This window comes from Xenopus laevis, chromosome 5L (assembly GCF_017654675.1).
Source record: "Xenopus laevis strain J_2021 chromosome 5L, Xenopus_laevis_v10.1, whole genome shotgun sequence".
NCBI classification, from domain to species: domain Eukaryota; kingdom Metazoa; phylum Chordata; class Amphibia; order Anura; family Pipidae; genus Xenopus; species Xenopus laevis.
The window spans coordinates 37,624,564-37,639,946 of NC_054379.1; the positions used below are offsets into that span (position 1 = coordinate 37,624,564).

A 15,383-nucleotide genomic window follows, 5' to 3' on the forward strand; every position below is an offset into this window, starting at 1 on the left:
TTATCCTTAAAATATCACGTAGAAAGGACAGGGCAAACTCAAACATACTACGGCCTTTGCAACAACTTGTCAATTAAGGTACTGTGTTGTCAGCCATATACTTTTAACAAATCCTCACACTGCCACAAACAGAATAATTGGGTTGCATTATGTTTGTGCAAATATGACCATCACCAGCAAACAGTGTGCAGGGCTACAATCAGGGGGAAAAGGGGCAGTCAGAAGTCCTTGCTAGTTGCAAAAAGGCAGGTCTTGTGGATTATTGGGCAGCAGTTGTGTAGATCACAGGTGGGGTTTTACTTTAATTAGTAAATAGCCAAAGTGGATAAGAGGGGTGACCATGCAAGCGGTCCCATTTTACTTTTTTGCAGGGTCCACCGCTCAGGGGACCAATGCGGCAATAATTGGAGCCCCTGGAGGGCTTTGCTAACTTAGTATGGGGGACGCGTGATTATTGATGGCAGCCGTGATCACATGTAATAGAAAGTAATGGCAGATGAGCAAGGAGATTTAAAAAGGGGGCTGCACTTGCAATAAGTTATTATGTTTGTGGTGTTGGGGTCATTTGCCCATTTATTAGTACATTGAGGGCACCTTTATAAACCAGTTTTCACAGCTAAAAACATAGATGTTGCTTTAAAGCAATGTACAGCCAAAAGAGGGCAACTTATATACCGAGTAATAAGCTGTGGCCTGTTGATGTAAGTGACCCTTATATACAGTCATCATTTCAGGCACATATAATTTTGGCATAGTTAACGTACCATTTGCACCTGCAGCTGACGCACTCCTCCTCAGCTTAGTTGACATCCCTTTCTTTCCCTGTGACCCTAAAAGAACATCAAGATTCCAGTGATCAATGATGGAAAGCAACCATAAGTGCTTGGGTTAACCTTTTCCTCTTTTCACTCACCATTGCTAAGGCTGTTGTTGTGAATCTTTTCCTTGGCCTTCAGGTGCAGCAACTTGTTGTCTTTAATCCTGGCCAACAAACGTGAGTATTTGCTCTCGCTGAGCTGGGAGCGCAGAGTTTCCAACTGGATCTGCAGTTCATCATTCTGGTCACGAAGTTCCTGTAGAAATATATCATGTTAAAACACCAAATATCATCATCATTTCATCATCATTTATTTATATAGCGCTGTCAAGATACGCAGTGCTTTAAATATATAAATATACTGTATATTCATACACAGCTGAACTCCATTTGATCTTGTTAGGTCAATGAATGCAGGCAAGTATACATCTAGAGTGACCTACGGTTTACATTCAGAGTAGGTGCCCACCCCTGTGGGTACAGGCCCTCACCGTGTAGGTGCCCCTACAGGCCCAGCGTGATATTACTTACTGAATGCCTTGCATCAGGTAGAACTACCCTACAAATATGGCTTGGTACCAAATATTAATTAGCAGTATAATACTTGATTCTTGCTTCTGGATGAGATTTGACCACAATGAAAACCTTTTTAAAAACTTAAATTTTTGTAACTGTGTATTAGCTTGAGGACATTGTGTACCGACTTACACTTAAAGCTGACACGTGCATCTAATTTTTAACCAGTGAATGCCGTAAAAAGAATTATATAAATTATATTTCACCAAAATATCAAAAAAACCATATATGCTAGGATAGGTATTCTCTTGTAAATGTCAGCATGAACATTCAGTTCTTGAGAAGCAGCAACGTTTAATTATCTGAGAACGAAACCCCTAACAGAATTTTCAGTGTACAGGTATGGGACCAGTTATGCAGAATTCTCGGAACCTGGAGTTTTCCAGATAACAGATTTTTCTGTCATTTGGATCTTCATACCTTAAGTCTACTACAAAATCATGTTAACATTAAATAAACCCAATAGGCTGGTTTTTCTTCCAATAAGGATTTGTTATTTGGATCAAGTACAAGGTACTGTTTTATTATTACAGAGAAAAAGAAAATTTTTAAAAGTTCGGATTATTTTGATAAAATGTAGTCTATGGAAAACAGCAATTCTGTTTCTGGATAACGGGTTTCAGGATAACGGATCCCATACCTGTACCAGAAAAAAATGACAGCAGAGGTTTTGTGGACGGCACGTTTATATCTTCAGTCTGGTGACGGATGAAAATATAGCAATTCGCTTAGCGGTCATTTAAAACTTTTTTGTTGTCCAGAAATACTGCTCAATTGGAACACGCAGAAAGTAAACAAAAAAGGGAAAACAAGGCAAAATCCAGCATGCAAAAATATTCACAGCACACAGATAATAGAATACTCGCTATCAGAATGTTAGGGTTAAAAAAATGGACTACCTTTATATAACTGTTTTATATGCATCATTCAGCACATAAAATGTGAAAAAAGGAAAAGGAATGACTTATGCCCATAAAAAAAAAGTATATATAGATTTAAAGTCAGGCTATGTCCATTTATCTGTGGTCTAAATGTAGTTGTCTGATTCATGGAATAGGAAGCAAAGTGCACCCCACTCCTAATTATGTTGGTTACAGTAGTTTAGGGTGACATGACATTATGAGTACCCAGACACAATACAAACAACACAATGTGAACCAGGATTCTATCCTATCCCTACTGGCAGACCATGAATAAATCTGATTACCTACACCAGGGTTGTCCAACTGGCCCCCCCTCATGTGGCCCTCCACATCAAAGTCTGCCTGCTGTGTCTGCTTACCATATGTAAGATTTAAAAGGTATCACTACAGACATTAACTGGCCCCTGCATTGTCTAAACGTCAAATTCAGACTAATGCCCTGTATTGTTCACACCTGTGATCCTTCTGCATTGTTCACTCCCCTAAAACCCTGTACTGTTCACACCTGAGACCCAGACTGAAACTGCCCACATTGTTCACCTGTTCACACTTTATAGAAAATGCTACTGGGGCACCAGCACTGTGTCACTGTATGTAGTACATATTAGACTGGTCCTGATTCCTGTCTCCTGCAGCCATCATATTGCCCCCAATCTTTACCTGTGCCAGCAGCTGCCAAAAATAAATCTGATCACATCATATTGCCCCCAAGTATTTATGTACCTGTGCCAGCGCCCAGCAGCAACAGCAAACATATGGGCCCCAAATCTGTACCTGGCTGTGCCAGCAGGAAGCTTCACACTTTACAGTAATAGAAAGAATGTCTTCAGTTCAGTGCAACTGTGCAAGGCTGAGAGCAGCGAGAGTCACACCAAGCAGCCCCCCAGCTCTCTGCCATCACAACATTGACGCGTGTATGCACATCGCGGTGCACCGCACAAAAAGAGCTATTACTTGCCGGCAAGAGGGAGAAGGTGAAGGAGACGGATTCCACCCAACTGGGTGACCATGGTTACTAAAACAAATTATTAAATAAACGCTTGAAAAAAGTGCGCCCCTCAATGATGGCCCCTATATAGCGCCTACTCTGCCTACCCCTAGTTCTGGCCCTGATCCCTGCATTGAGCACAAACCATTTGTTTTTTTTGGTGTGCTATTAATGTGGACATGGTCTTGCGGTAACATGGGTGTGGTCTAAAAACAGGGAGTGGCTAGCACTGGCTTCCGTTATCGGCCCTCCACCGTGTAGATTAGAAATATTCTGGCCCATGGTACCATAGAAGTTGGACAGCACTGACCTACACATTAAGGTCAGCAAAGTAAGAGGTTCCATACTGAACATGTTTTAAATTGATATATCCAGAATGCATCAATGGAAAATTATCTCTGAAGAAGTTAGACATCTACAACTGTGGCCAAGTCACACTGCTCAGGAACAAAACAAAGTCTGGCAGGCCACAATGCAAATGCTTAAAGAAGTCATGCATGGAAACACATGCATATCACTGGCAGAGCTCAAGCTCACCTTTACTCTCTATAGGTCCATACACAAAATAAAAACAAAAACACAGAGGTTAAACAAAACATATCACAGTAACATCTGTACGATGACCGGCTAAATATATTGAGCAATCGCCGTAACCCACAGTGAGCTTTTGTACATCTGTAAGAGCCGGACCTGGAGATAAAGTGAATAAGTGCAATAAATCAATTAAAAATGAATTATGTTACTCTAGTGAAATGCATGTGACAATAATATTCCGTTACACTACAAAGTATCAATGTATTGTTTTGCCAAAGAAAGAAATCCAAAAAGTGCAATCTCTAAAACTGGATTAATTGACCATGAAGATTTGTTAATGCACAGAAAGAAAAAAATGCTTAAAATGTTCATTGCTATCTACCTTGTTCTGTCTTGCTGGTGGCCAGTAGATCACAGCAGCCCATTATTGTCCACAATTAGATCCAAATCAGATGCAAAACTCTCTGATTTCTTACATTATAATGTTACATTATAATGTAAACACATAATGTTGCCTATGGCGCTGTACCACTTAAGGGGACTAACTCAAAAACTTACCCTGCATTGGATTTCATATTCATTGATAATGTCTGCAAACCGTTCATCCTGATTACAGAACTCCATGTGCGGATGATCTGATTGTCTCTAATACAGGGAATACAGCCAGAGAAGAAAAATTTAGTAATTTGGTTACTGGATACTGAAAGCTTGTTTTTGTTCCTCATAGCAAAAGTTTATACTGTAAGTTATGTAAAACCTGCTAGGTGGTTTAATATACAATCCAAAGATCTTATCAGATGGGGAATGTTATCTACCTGACCATTTTTATAGGAAATTGGCTTTACCAGTAGAGGATCTGGAGCAGGGTTGGACATACTGAACCCCCAGAGAGGGGGATAACGACAGAGGAAGAATATATATATATATATATATATATATATATATATATATATATATATATATATATATATATATATATATATATATATATATATATATATATATATATATATATATATATATATATATATATATATATATATATATATATATATATATACACATATACACACACATTTTTTTTTCAAAGGTATAGAATGTAGAGATGATTATATTTATACATTTAGAGATTAATCTTACTTTTTTCTGCTTTTGTTTTCATCATAGGAAACTGGACAACGGAGCACATTTTTTCCCCACTTGAAATAATTGTGTTTAAGCATTATAGTAAGCATTATATACCTACTATACCTATACCTATTGTCTAACAGTATTTTTTACAGGGGGCAGGGGCATACACACAAGCTACATGCAGTGTGCTCTGCTATGGAATAAGAGTTTATTTCACCTTTCCTTTCAGCATATCTTCTACATTGGTCTGTAGTGTCACAACATCATTTTCTGCTTCAGACAATTTTTCAACAACTTCAACCATTTCCTTTTGTAACCTGGAATTTTCCTAAAAAGATTTAAATGAATACAATGTTTTTTATTCCAACTATTTCAATTGTATAGAAAGACTAGACTAATGTCTGAAGTTTTAGCAACAAATCACTCAGCGCATATTGGATGTTGGAAGGCCCAAAGGCTCACCTTTACAGATAAATTAAGTCTCTCTCTCAAAGCAGCTTCTTCAATCTTGAGATTTGCCAGGTCAGATTCTAGCTTGGTCTTGTGTTGGTCTGCTTGATGTATAAACTGCTCCTTCTCACTCTCCAGCTCAGTCCGTAGTACAGAAAGCCTCTGTCTATATTCCAGTTCCAAGTCCCTGCAATACAACATACCAATAGAGTGCTACATGGTACCAAACAGCTTTTACAGGTTGTGTTTCAGCTAAACAGACTGACAACCAATCACAATGTTTAGAGTTAATTCTGTAAATTAGATATTTTTGATTTCCGTTTAATGTTCTAGTTTTAGATGTAAAATGCCAAGTTACATTTCAGCAACAGCTAGAATCTAACTGGAGGATATCTCAGATGTAACCATTGAAGAAAACACTAGGAATCGTAACAAAATGTGTCTTTATTCCCGTATAAGGTGCCCTACCTGGGTCAAAATTCATTGACTTGCAATGCTACAATAAGTTTTTGTTTGGTGCAATGTAAAAAAAAAAAAAATGCAAATTCTTATTCCAAACAGAAGCATTGCATTTGGGTTATACACATAATCCTTGTCTCGGCACACACAAGTAGGTAGATTTACATTCTCAGAGAATAGAATAAGTAGGTATTTCTAGATATGAAGGCTTACAGTAAATCGATATATAGGAGGAGGAGCAGATAAGCCTCCAATCATAGTTGAGAGATATTTTATATAATTGCTTCCCAGCTGGAAAACTTGGGGCCAGAGGCAATGCAATAAGGTTTTGTGAACCCCAGCTCCATAGACATATAAAACACCAATTTAATAAATTCCGGCAATTATGATAAACAGCATACTCAGCCCATTTAGACCACAGCATGGAAAAGCTATGAGGTAGATATGATATTATGAGACAATGCGAAATATTTCTGTTTAAGTTTTTTTTTTAGCCAGGGTCCGAATTACCTGAACAACAATGATTTGAATAAGACTGGAATATGAGAGGGTCTGAATAAAAAGAGGAGTAATAAAAAGTAGCAAAAACAATACATTTGTAGCTTTACAGAGCATTTGTTTCTTAGATGGGGTCAGTGACCCCCATTTGAAAGCTGGAAAGAGTCATAAGAAAAAGGCAAATTAAAAAACATAAAAAAAATAAAATAATGAAGGCCAAAGAAAAGTTGCTTAGAATTGTCAATTCTATAACTTAAAGGTGAACCACCCTTTAATACAGTACTATATTTAATAGCAAGTGGTTCTCTCTGCCAATGAGCTTACTTGATTTTGCTTTCATTGAGTTGCTCCATTTCACTGTTGTGATCATCCACCTCATTGGCCAGCTGCAGGTTCCGTTTCTCTGCTTTCTCAAAATCCTGCTTGACTTTGTCCCTCTCCCTGGTGACCTGTTCGACCAGCCCACTGCACACAGTTAGAAAAGGATATGCAAGAATTAAGGGGAGCAAAAACATTGTTTTGGAAAAACAGTCATTTTACCTTCATATCATAAAAATATCAATAATGCACAGCAAATATGCCTACAATATCCAATAATTGATAAACCATGCAGTATTCAATTGACTAGAATTAAAGGCATATAAATAGATCCCCATACAGTGTTACCTATTTTTCCAATTCAAAATCACAGTCTATCAGGGGTGCAAAAAAAAACAAACAAAAAAAACAAAACTGCACCATGGGTACATCCATCTTGGAAAATCTTCTGCTAAGTATATAACCCAAGATTTTACTTTCTGTAATGTAAGATATGTATGATTATTCATGAAGATTTAGTTTAAGACTTCCCTACTGTCCACAAGGTTTGACATTTGTACAAACCCAGTTTTATGTTTGCCCAATATGACAGTTCATTAACATATTAATCCTGATCAACAAAAGACTGCGTCAAAACTGGGGGGCCCCACTGGGCCTGCAGCCTCAGGGGTCCCCCAGCTGCAAAGTCCTCTCTGCCGCTACCCCGTCTTTTGTTGATCGGGAGAGTGCAGGGAGTGAGTCTGGGCCAGCAGGGCCCCACCAGGTTTTTACCCCAGTGTCACTGGCCATGATGCTTTAGTTCCACCAATGAAAATTTGCAGCATGATTCTAATCATCAAGATGTGACACTAGCAATTGCATAATTGATGAGATTTTTAGTGCTCGCCCTTCATCTGTAGTTGTCAAACACCAGCCATAATAAAACTGGTTTGGTTTTTTCTTAATTAGATCCTTAGGGGTCCACAATGTAAGAACACATGCAAAAACCTTGACGTAGCACTTGGCACCTAAGCTCTGTGCAAGTAAGAAGTAAAAACTTACTGTTGGTGATATAGCTCATTCTTGTAAGAGGCTAGTGCAGCCATGTGGATTCTGTTCTTGGTAGCAATCAGTTCATTGTCTAAAGCTGTTGTGAGATCCAGAAGGTTCACTCTCTCTCCCAGGCTGAAATCCAGGCTCTGCACAGAGGGAGGAAAAGCAGAAGAGTGCAAAACTGGTGAGAGATTAAGATTAAGATCCTGGTTTAGGCTTGGCTTTAACAAGGAAGGCATCAATGAGAAAAAGTATGTCATGAGAGCCCAGTACCATACACCAACAAAAGAGCCAGACTATTAGCAAACCAGGGGTCTTTAAAAGAAGAACTTTCAGGCCCACATTTGTATGTATCAGGGGGGAAGATCATTGTGGACAGCCTATGGGTTCAGCATTTTGAAAACCGGCTCTGAGAAAGTTGTCGTGTTGAAAGGGTTAACATTCTTAAAACTGTGTTTTCCTATGTGTTGTACTACACTTCCTCTCCTCTTCTTCGGGCGACTATATCTCCCTGAACTGCCTTCCCGCCGACTAGAATGTAAATCACCGGCGGGATGGCACTCGGATTGCTTCGTTTTCCGAAGTTGCCTCACGAGGAAACTTCGGACGACTTCGGAAAACAAAGCGATCCGAGTGCCATCCCACCGGTGATTTACATTCTAGCTGGCGGGAAGTTAGTTGCCCGAAGAAGAGGCGATTTGTCACCTGGCGACTAATCTCCACGTGTGTCTCTGCCCTTAATGATTTCGGGAGAGAGATGGGATTATCCGGGTACTGTCCAGTGCCTCAAAAACCAACCCAGGCTATATTTCTAATCAAATAAATTAACTGTATGTCATTGTAAGACATGTTCTAATTTTTTCATGGCAACAATGTAATCATTAGCCCCTACATGAACATTGTATGCCTTTCACCTTTTCCCTTCCAACAAAGTTGTTGGCAAGGAAGTCAACATAAAGCCAAATATTTTAAATCTATGATTTCACCTATTTAACTGAATAGGAAACATCACTTGAAATTAAGCAGTAATATTGAGGAACACAATTCATCCTCACTTGTTTTTAATTATTTTTCAATCATTTAACAATGCTTACGTCTGTAACTGAATTGGTTAGGTGGTTGTTAGAGGCCAACTTAAAGGGCCGGATTTACATAGCGGGCGCGCTAAGACCACTGCAGTTTATCGCCCCTGTCCCCTCCCCTTTATTCATGCAAATTTTCATCATCGGGTTTGGAGCAATGGGGATATACGCGTAGGAAATGTAAAAAATTATATCTCCTGCACATCTGCAGTGAATCTGAAACAATGTGGGAGTGGTTGGGCAGCATGCCGCCCTAGGCCCAGGTGGCCTCTCCACAAATCCAGGCAGTTTTTGAATGACAGGATGGAAAATAAATACGTATGGTATATCAACAGCACATACTCAGAACAAAATGAATGAACTGCATACTAAAGATTCTAACCGTTAAAATTTCTTTGCCATCTTCTATTCCTTCTTCTTCCCAGATAATCATAATCTGCTCAGGACTTCCAAAACCAGTTCCATCATCAATAGTGGAGAAAAGGTGTAATCCACCAAAAGCAGACAGCAATGAGTTGGTGGTTGTCATGCGGCTGCTGTCTTCCACAGGCTGTAAGAAACAACAAGCACAAATTTGCATCCCCTAAAAGTTGCTTGCACCCTGCACCTCATTAACTTTATGATACAAGTATGGGACCGGTTATCCAGAATGATCTTCGGGGGCCCGGCTTAGCTGCACACACTCGAGTGCACACGCCCGATGACTTCTCCTTCAGAACACACCGACATCTCCTGTCCCATTGGAATGCCTCAGCTCGATTACTTGCGGCAGCAAACAGTGTGCAGGGGATTTCAGTTCAGCAGACCCCTTGGTCCGGGCCCCCTTGTCCTCTAGCGACCGTGGGGTCTGCTGTATTATAGTTACACCACTGCACAGAGGAGGATGAGGCATATGGATTTAAGGGTATGTTTTAATATGACATTTTTCACATATGAGGGATATCCCTGCAGTGAGCACCAACCATTTGGTTTTTTGGTGTGCTACCGTTAATGTGGACACGGTCTTAAGTTCTTGTGGCAACATGGGTGTGACTTAAAGTGGGTGTTGTTTAAAAACAGGGAGTGGTCAACACTGGCTTCTATTATCAGCCATCCACCAAGGCCAGAAAAAAATTGGCCCACGGCTTGAGGAGTTCATTCACCCACAATATGAATCTGACCATAGGCAGGAGACATATCTTTATTGCTTTCAGCCAAATATTTTGCAGTCTATCAATATATAGAATCCAAGGAGAGAACCAGGGAAATATTAAGATAAAATAAAATATATTTTGTAAAGATGAGAATGGCCTGGAGATACTTACCTGAAAACATGCCCATGGTCTTCTATTCTTTAGAGGAGTAGAGGAGATGGGCACAGGAGCATGGCTAAATAAGCCATCTTGGAATTCCTGAAAGCTCACTCTGCCATCTCCATCACGGTCCAGCTTATTAAACAGGTCCTCAAGCTCCTACGCAAAACATATACATAGATATGACCTTCAGATATGGGCCATGCACTGCAGATGTAAATCAACACATAGTCTGCTTATAAATGAAAGCTTATATATATATATATATATATATATATGAAAGATATACAAAAATAGGAATTTTAACATTTCGCAAAAGTCCAAAAATATAATGTGCAAAAACATAATTTAAGGGGTAAAGACCAATACCAAAAAATGAAACAGCGTTCCATGCAATTAAATATACGTATGAGCACAAATATATTGAAGAAAGAATCGAAAAGATGTTTACTTTGACTCTCTCTCTTTTCAGAAAAATATTACAGAGTGAAGCAGTGCATTTCCCATACCTCCTTACTAAGATCTTTTAGTCCGATGTTCTTACACACAGTGGCAAGCTCTTGCTGGTTGAGGTAGCCATTATGGCCTACACCGAGTTCCTCCCAGATGTCCCGCACCTGGTGTTCGGTCATATCTGAGCATGGGCTTGAATTTCTTCTTCGCCCATCAAAGATCTCTGGGTTCCATGCCCTTAGCTGGCCTGTGGCAAAAAAAAAGATACTGGATGATTGGAAACAATACCATATACTAATTTTATTTTTGTACCCTTGCTATGCATCTTAGGTTTTATTTACCAGATTCTTTTTTTTTTTTTCTTTCTTATTGTTGCCTTGCACTTAGCATCCTGAGGATTCTGGGAATTGTAGTTTGCATAGTTGGGGATGCCAGTCTGATGGCCTTTTTAACATGCAAAAAAATGCATATGTTCTGTAATCAACAATAAAACCTGTATCTGGGAACATCTTTACATGCTCCAATGCTAAATTATATTGTTGTTTAACTGTCATATCAAGTATCTCTACCCTAAAGCTTTAATGATATGACAGAATGACAATCTCTAATACTAAAGCTATTGAAACATGTAGGGAGTTTTCATTCTGCTACAGCTACCAATCAGATATAAATGCTAGTCAGGGCACCTTCCATACACACTGTAGTAAATCCACCTGTAATATGGGAAGACTACAGTGCTTTGACCACATGGAAAACAGCCAATCAAATTACAGAAAGTTATTTTGTATATAGCGCCAGTTGTGTAACTAGATGTTACTGGGCCCTACAGCAAATTATTTTTCAGGCCCCCAAAATGTCTAGAGATTGACCTGTTTTACCAATATTTATTGAAATTGTTTACAAATTAGGGCATCATGGGGCCCTATACCTCCTGGGGCCCCTCTGCAGCCGCAGGGTCTGCTTCCTCTATAGTTACGCCCCTGTATGGTGCTGTTACAGTTATAGCCATTACTTTCATCACTGGCAACAGGTGCTTTTTGACCAGAAATTGCACATTTTAGCATTCTGCTTTCCATTATAGTCTGTGTTGTGGCAGAGTTGGATTTGTGCACTTTTCCATTGGCACATTGCTAGTGGAGAAAACTGCATTTGCCTTCAGATTTTAAGTTGACCTTCAAGTGCAGCATACAAGATCAGAGAAGTCTTCAAAGAGGTTTTAAAGGAGGAGGAGAGAAGTCTGTTTGCACTTGGGGTTGCTAAATGTTAGGCACCCCCCCCAAGTGATTGTATTGACTTACCTGAAACTCAGGGCCGGTGCTCCTATCAGCAGAAAACTGCACAGGCCCAGGGTTTTTCTAGCAAACACCACCGAGATCTTCTGGCGTCTCTTTCATCAAATTTCCCGGGGCAAACGCATGCACAGTAGAATGAAATGGCCGACTTTTTAGTTAAAGTTTGGTTTTTCATTCTACTGCGCATGTGCAACCACATGAAGAAAGAGGTAGCAGGAAGAAGATCTCACCGTGGTGCTCACTGGTATAACCCCGGGCCGGTGCAGTTTTCTGCTGATAGGAGCACTGACCTGGGGTTTCAGGTAAGTAAATACAATCACTTGGGTGTGTCTAACATTTGGCACCCCCAAATGAAACAGACATTCCTTCTCCTTTAAAAGGCACAATATTCTCTGAATTAAGCTGGCCATACATGTAAAGATACACTCTTTTGAAGAGGTCCCCAGTGAGCGGATCTTTCACCCATATGCCCTCCGAGTAGGCAATTTTGGGATATAGTAAACAACTGCACCTGTTGTTCATTTACTTGTCTTTCACATACATAAAGCCAAAATCGCAAATGTTCTGACAACAATAATCAGTTTAACAGATTGAAAATGCCTTACAATAGCAGTTTATAGCAGAAAATGCCTTACAATAGCAATTTATGCAATCATAAACAAGACATTTCTCATAACAAAAAAAAAAGTTTTAATCCTTTTTCTCCATTAAAACTCCCACAGCCTCGTTATAATCCGTTTCCTTTCATCCCCAGTATGACATTGATTATCGAGTTATAGAATTAGAACATAGAATAGGACATTGATTATCGCGTTATAAAGTACAGAAATACGTACAGAGCATTAAATGAATCCCATGACCTAAATGTTCCTGTTTTTTATGCTTCAGTAACCCTTCGTAGCTCAACACTACTTTTGTAATGTGGCCACCAACCCCGATTGACTTCTCTTTGTATCGGGAGCCATTAACTATTCCTATACTTACTGGACTAAACTGGATTCCGTGCCAAAACTAGCTGTGTGTAGCCAAACTGCAGGTCCGTGAGGAGGAATACCTGAACTCAGTTACACTCCCCTGATGTTAATCTGTGTGTGACCATCAGGAAGCATTACTACACTACAGCCTATCCTACAACCTCCACCTCATCCCTTTAATCTCACACACACGTCAGCAATATTTACAAGAGTCTAAAATGGAAAGCAGCATTAAGCATAACAATTTTTAGCAGCTGGAGATTATATTGGCCTTGCCTGCAGGTACATTTAAAGGGAGGGGGGCTAAATAAAAATTATAAATATTGACTATGGTGGAGCTAATTTTTTTTTATTGTTAATTATTTATCCTTTGTTGTTCTGTAGTTTTGGGATGATTACTTGGTTGCTAGGGCATGACACCCTAGCAACCACAAGCAAATTTGAAAGAATAGCCAATTTACAAGCGGGACAAGAAAGAAAATATAATAAAAGTAATAGTAAAAATCCTTCCTACAGAATGAATTTGCTCTGGCACTGCTGGGTGTCATGGACATCAGCAACCAGACTCAGCAATTTTCATTAATAACACGTTTTTTTTTTTTTTTTTTTTATGGTGTCAAGTTTACCTTCCAATTACAACTTTTATGCGTTTGAAGTACAGGTTCTGTTTAAAAATCACACACACATCTGTCAGAATAATTGATGACAATTTTTGACAGCAGGAAAACAGTTTAACATCAGATTCGGAAAAACTGGTACAGGTATGGGATCCGTTCTCAAGAAACCTGTTATCCAGAAAGCTCTGAATTACGGAAAGGCCGTCTCCCATAGACACATTTTAAATGATTAACTATTTCTTTGTAATAATAAAACATTACATTGTATTTTATCCAAGCTAAGATACAATTAATCCTTATTGGAAGCAAAACCAGCCTATTGGGTTTATTTAATGTTTATATGATTTTCAAGTAGACTTATGGCATGAAGATACAAATTACAGAAATATCAGTTATCTGGAAAAAACCAGGCCATGAACATTCTGGATAAAAGGTCCCATACCTGTAATGTTACTCCAACTTTTGAGTTTTAAAAAAAAAAAAATTTTTGGTCTTACAATAAAACCTTAGTTTAAGCCATAAAATCATCTACTGAAAATTCCACTTTTAGGTAAACTTCACCTTTTACAAGATAAGGCATTTGGCAGGTGCAGGGAATACAGCGCCTCTCACTAGGTGAAAAAGAATGAAGCTGCCCCCAGAGAAAACCCTCCCTCTGATTTCCCCTGAAGCACAGCAACACCCTAAGGGGCAGCAGTATCCCTTTAATAAGTGTCCAGTTTTAAAGAGACAAAGCGTTACCCCCCAGAGTTCATGAAAAAAGTCCAGAGCTTACCTTGTGCCTCAAAGTTCTCGTTCAGAGGTTCTTTGCCATTCTCTGCTTCTTCATCTGACTTTAAGCTCTGCAGAAGGAGAGCACATGTGAAACAGATTTATGGATAAATGATCCAAGATGGAAATCCGTTGGAGAATGAGCATGAATGTGCCAGGCAGGGGCGGTGGGGGGAGACAGAGGGTGGGAAGACTTTTCTCAGTGTATGAATATGACTTGAATTCTCAGACGAACCTAGAGCCAATGTAAACATGCACAACCTCATGGCTCGTTCACTCTGCATCTCTTCATCTCAGCTGAATCCTAACTGGCCCCAACTCATTAAAGGCTTTAAGGCCCCGCCTGCATTCAGCTGCAGTGAAACATTAAACAGGACTGGGTGCAGGTTTATTTAGCTTTCAGTTTTAACCCATCCCATATTTCAGCAAGACAATCCTGCAAGATATTAAATATTTTTATTTTGGTTCAGGTCTGAGAACATCGGATTATATTTTTTAACATGGATATATAGGTAAGTTTTAAAAAAAAAAAATATTTGGGGGGGTTGCAGATGTTTTGCTCTACAAACCATAATGTTGGAACAATACATGTAACTTGGGTCTACAAAGCAGACAGCCCAACTTTTAGGCTGGAACTACCGTACACGGTGCAAGACCTTCCGATCCGACGCGATGTTAGGAAGCGCAGGCATTCCGTCAGATGCGCCGAATTTAATGTAAGTAACACAAATGTCGCATCTACAAACTGATTGCATCCGACACGACAGTCGGATGCGAACACTGCACGCTGTGTCTTCATCCAACAGTCGTGTCGGATGCAATCAGTTTGTAGACCTTTGTATCAGGGCACTTACACACTGTTTTTACCTGCGCTCCCCGCATTGTGCTTTCTTACGTTCAGCCGCAGGGGAGCGCAGGAGTAGACACAGTCAATTATTTTGAAGGGGGCAGAACGTTGCACTGCACATGATTGTGTATAAAACTGTCCATGTCTAATAGCACTTAAAGGGATTGTTCACCTTTAACTTTTAGTAGGATGTACAAGTAATGGAACAACTGGGCAATAGTGACCATAATGTGATCTTATTTAATGTCTGGTGCAAAAAACAAATATATACCTGGGGGCAACAAAAACCCTGAAGTGGTTTTTGAGTTATTTAGCTTTTTATTTCACAG

At 39.5% G+C, this 15,383-nt stretch overlaps 1 protein-coding gene across 1 annotated transcript in view; it reads right to left on the minus strand.

The window, feature by feature from the left end:
- ninl.L (ninein like L homeolog) overlaps window positions 1-15,383 on the minus strand; it is a gene marked incomplete at its 5' end in the record, with an annotated part of 80,966 nt that overhangs the window by 27,076 nt on the left and 38,507 nt on the right. Inside the window, 11 exon segments of the mRNA NM_001092955.1 lie at window positions 765-830; window positions 914-1,073; window positions 4,397-4,483; window positions 5,187-5,297; window positions 5,432-5,606; window positions 6,701-6,841; window positions 7,736-7,872; window positions 9,191-9,358; window positions 10,113-10,259; window positions 10,610-10,800; window positions 14,212-14,278. Of these exon segments, the coding sequence (NP_001086424.1) occupies window positions 765-830; window positions 914-1,073; window positions 4,397-4,483; window positions 5,187-5,297; window positions 5,432-5,606; window positions 6,701-6,841; window positions 7,736-7,872; window positions 9,191-9,358; window positions 10,113-10,259; window positions 10,610-10,800; window positions 14,212-14,278 (1,450 nt within the window).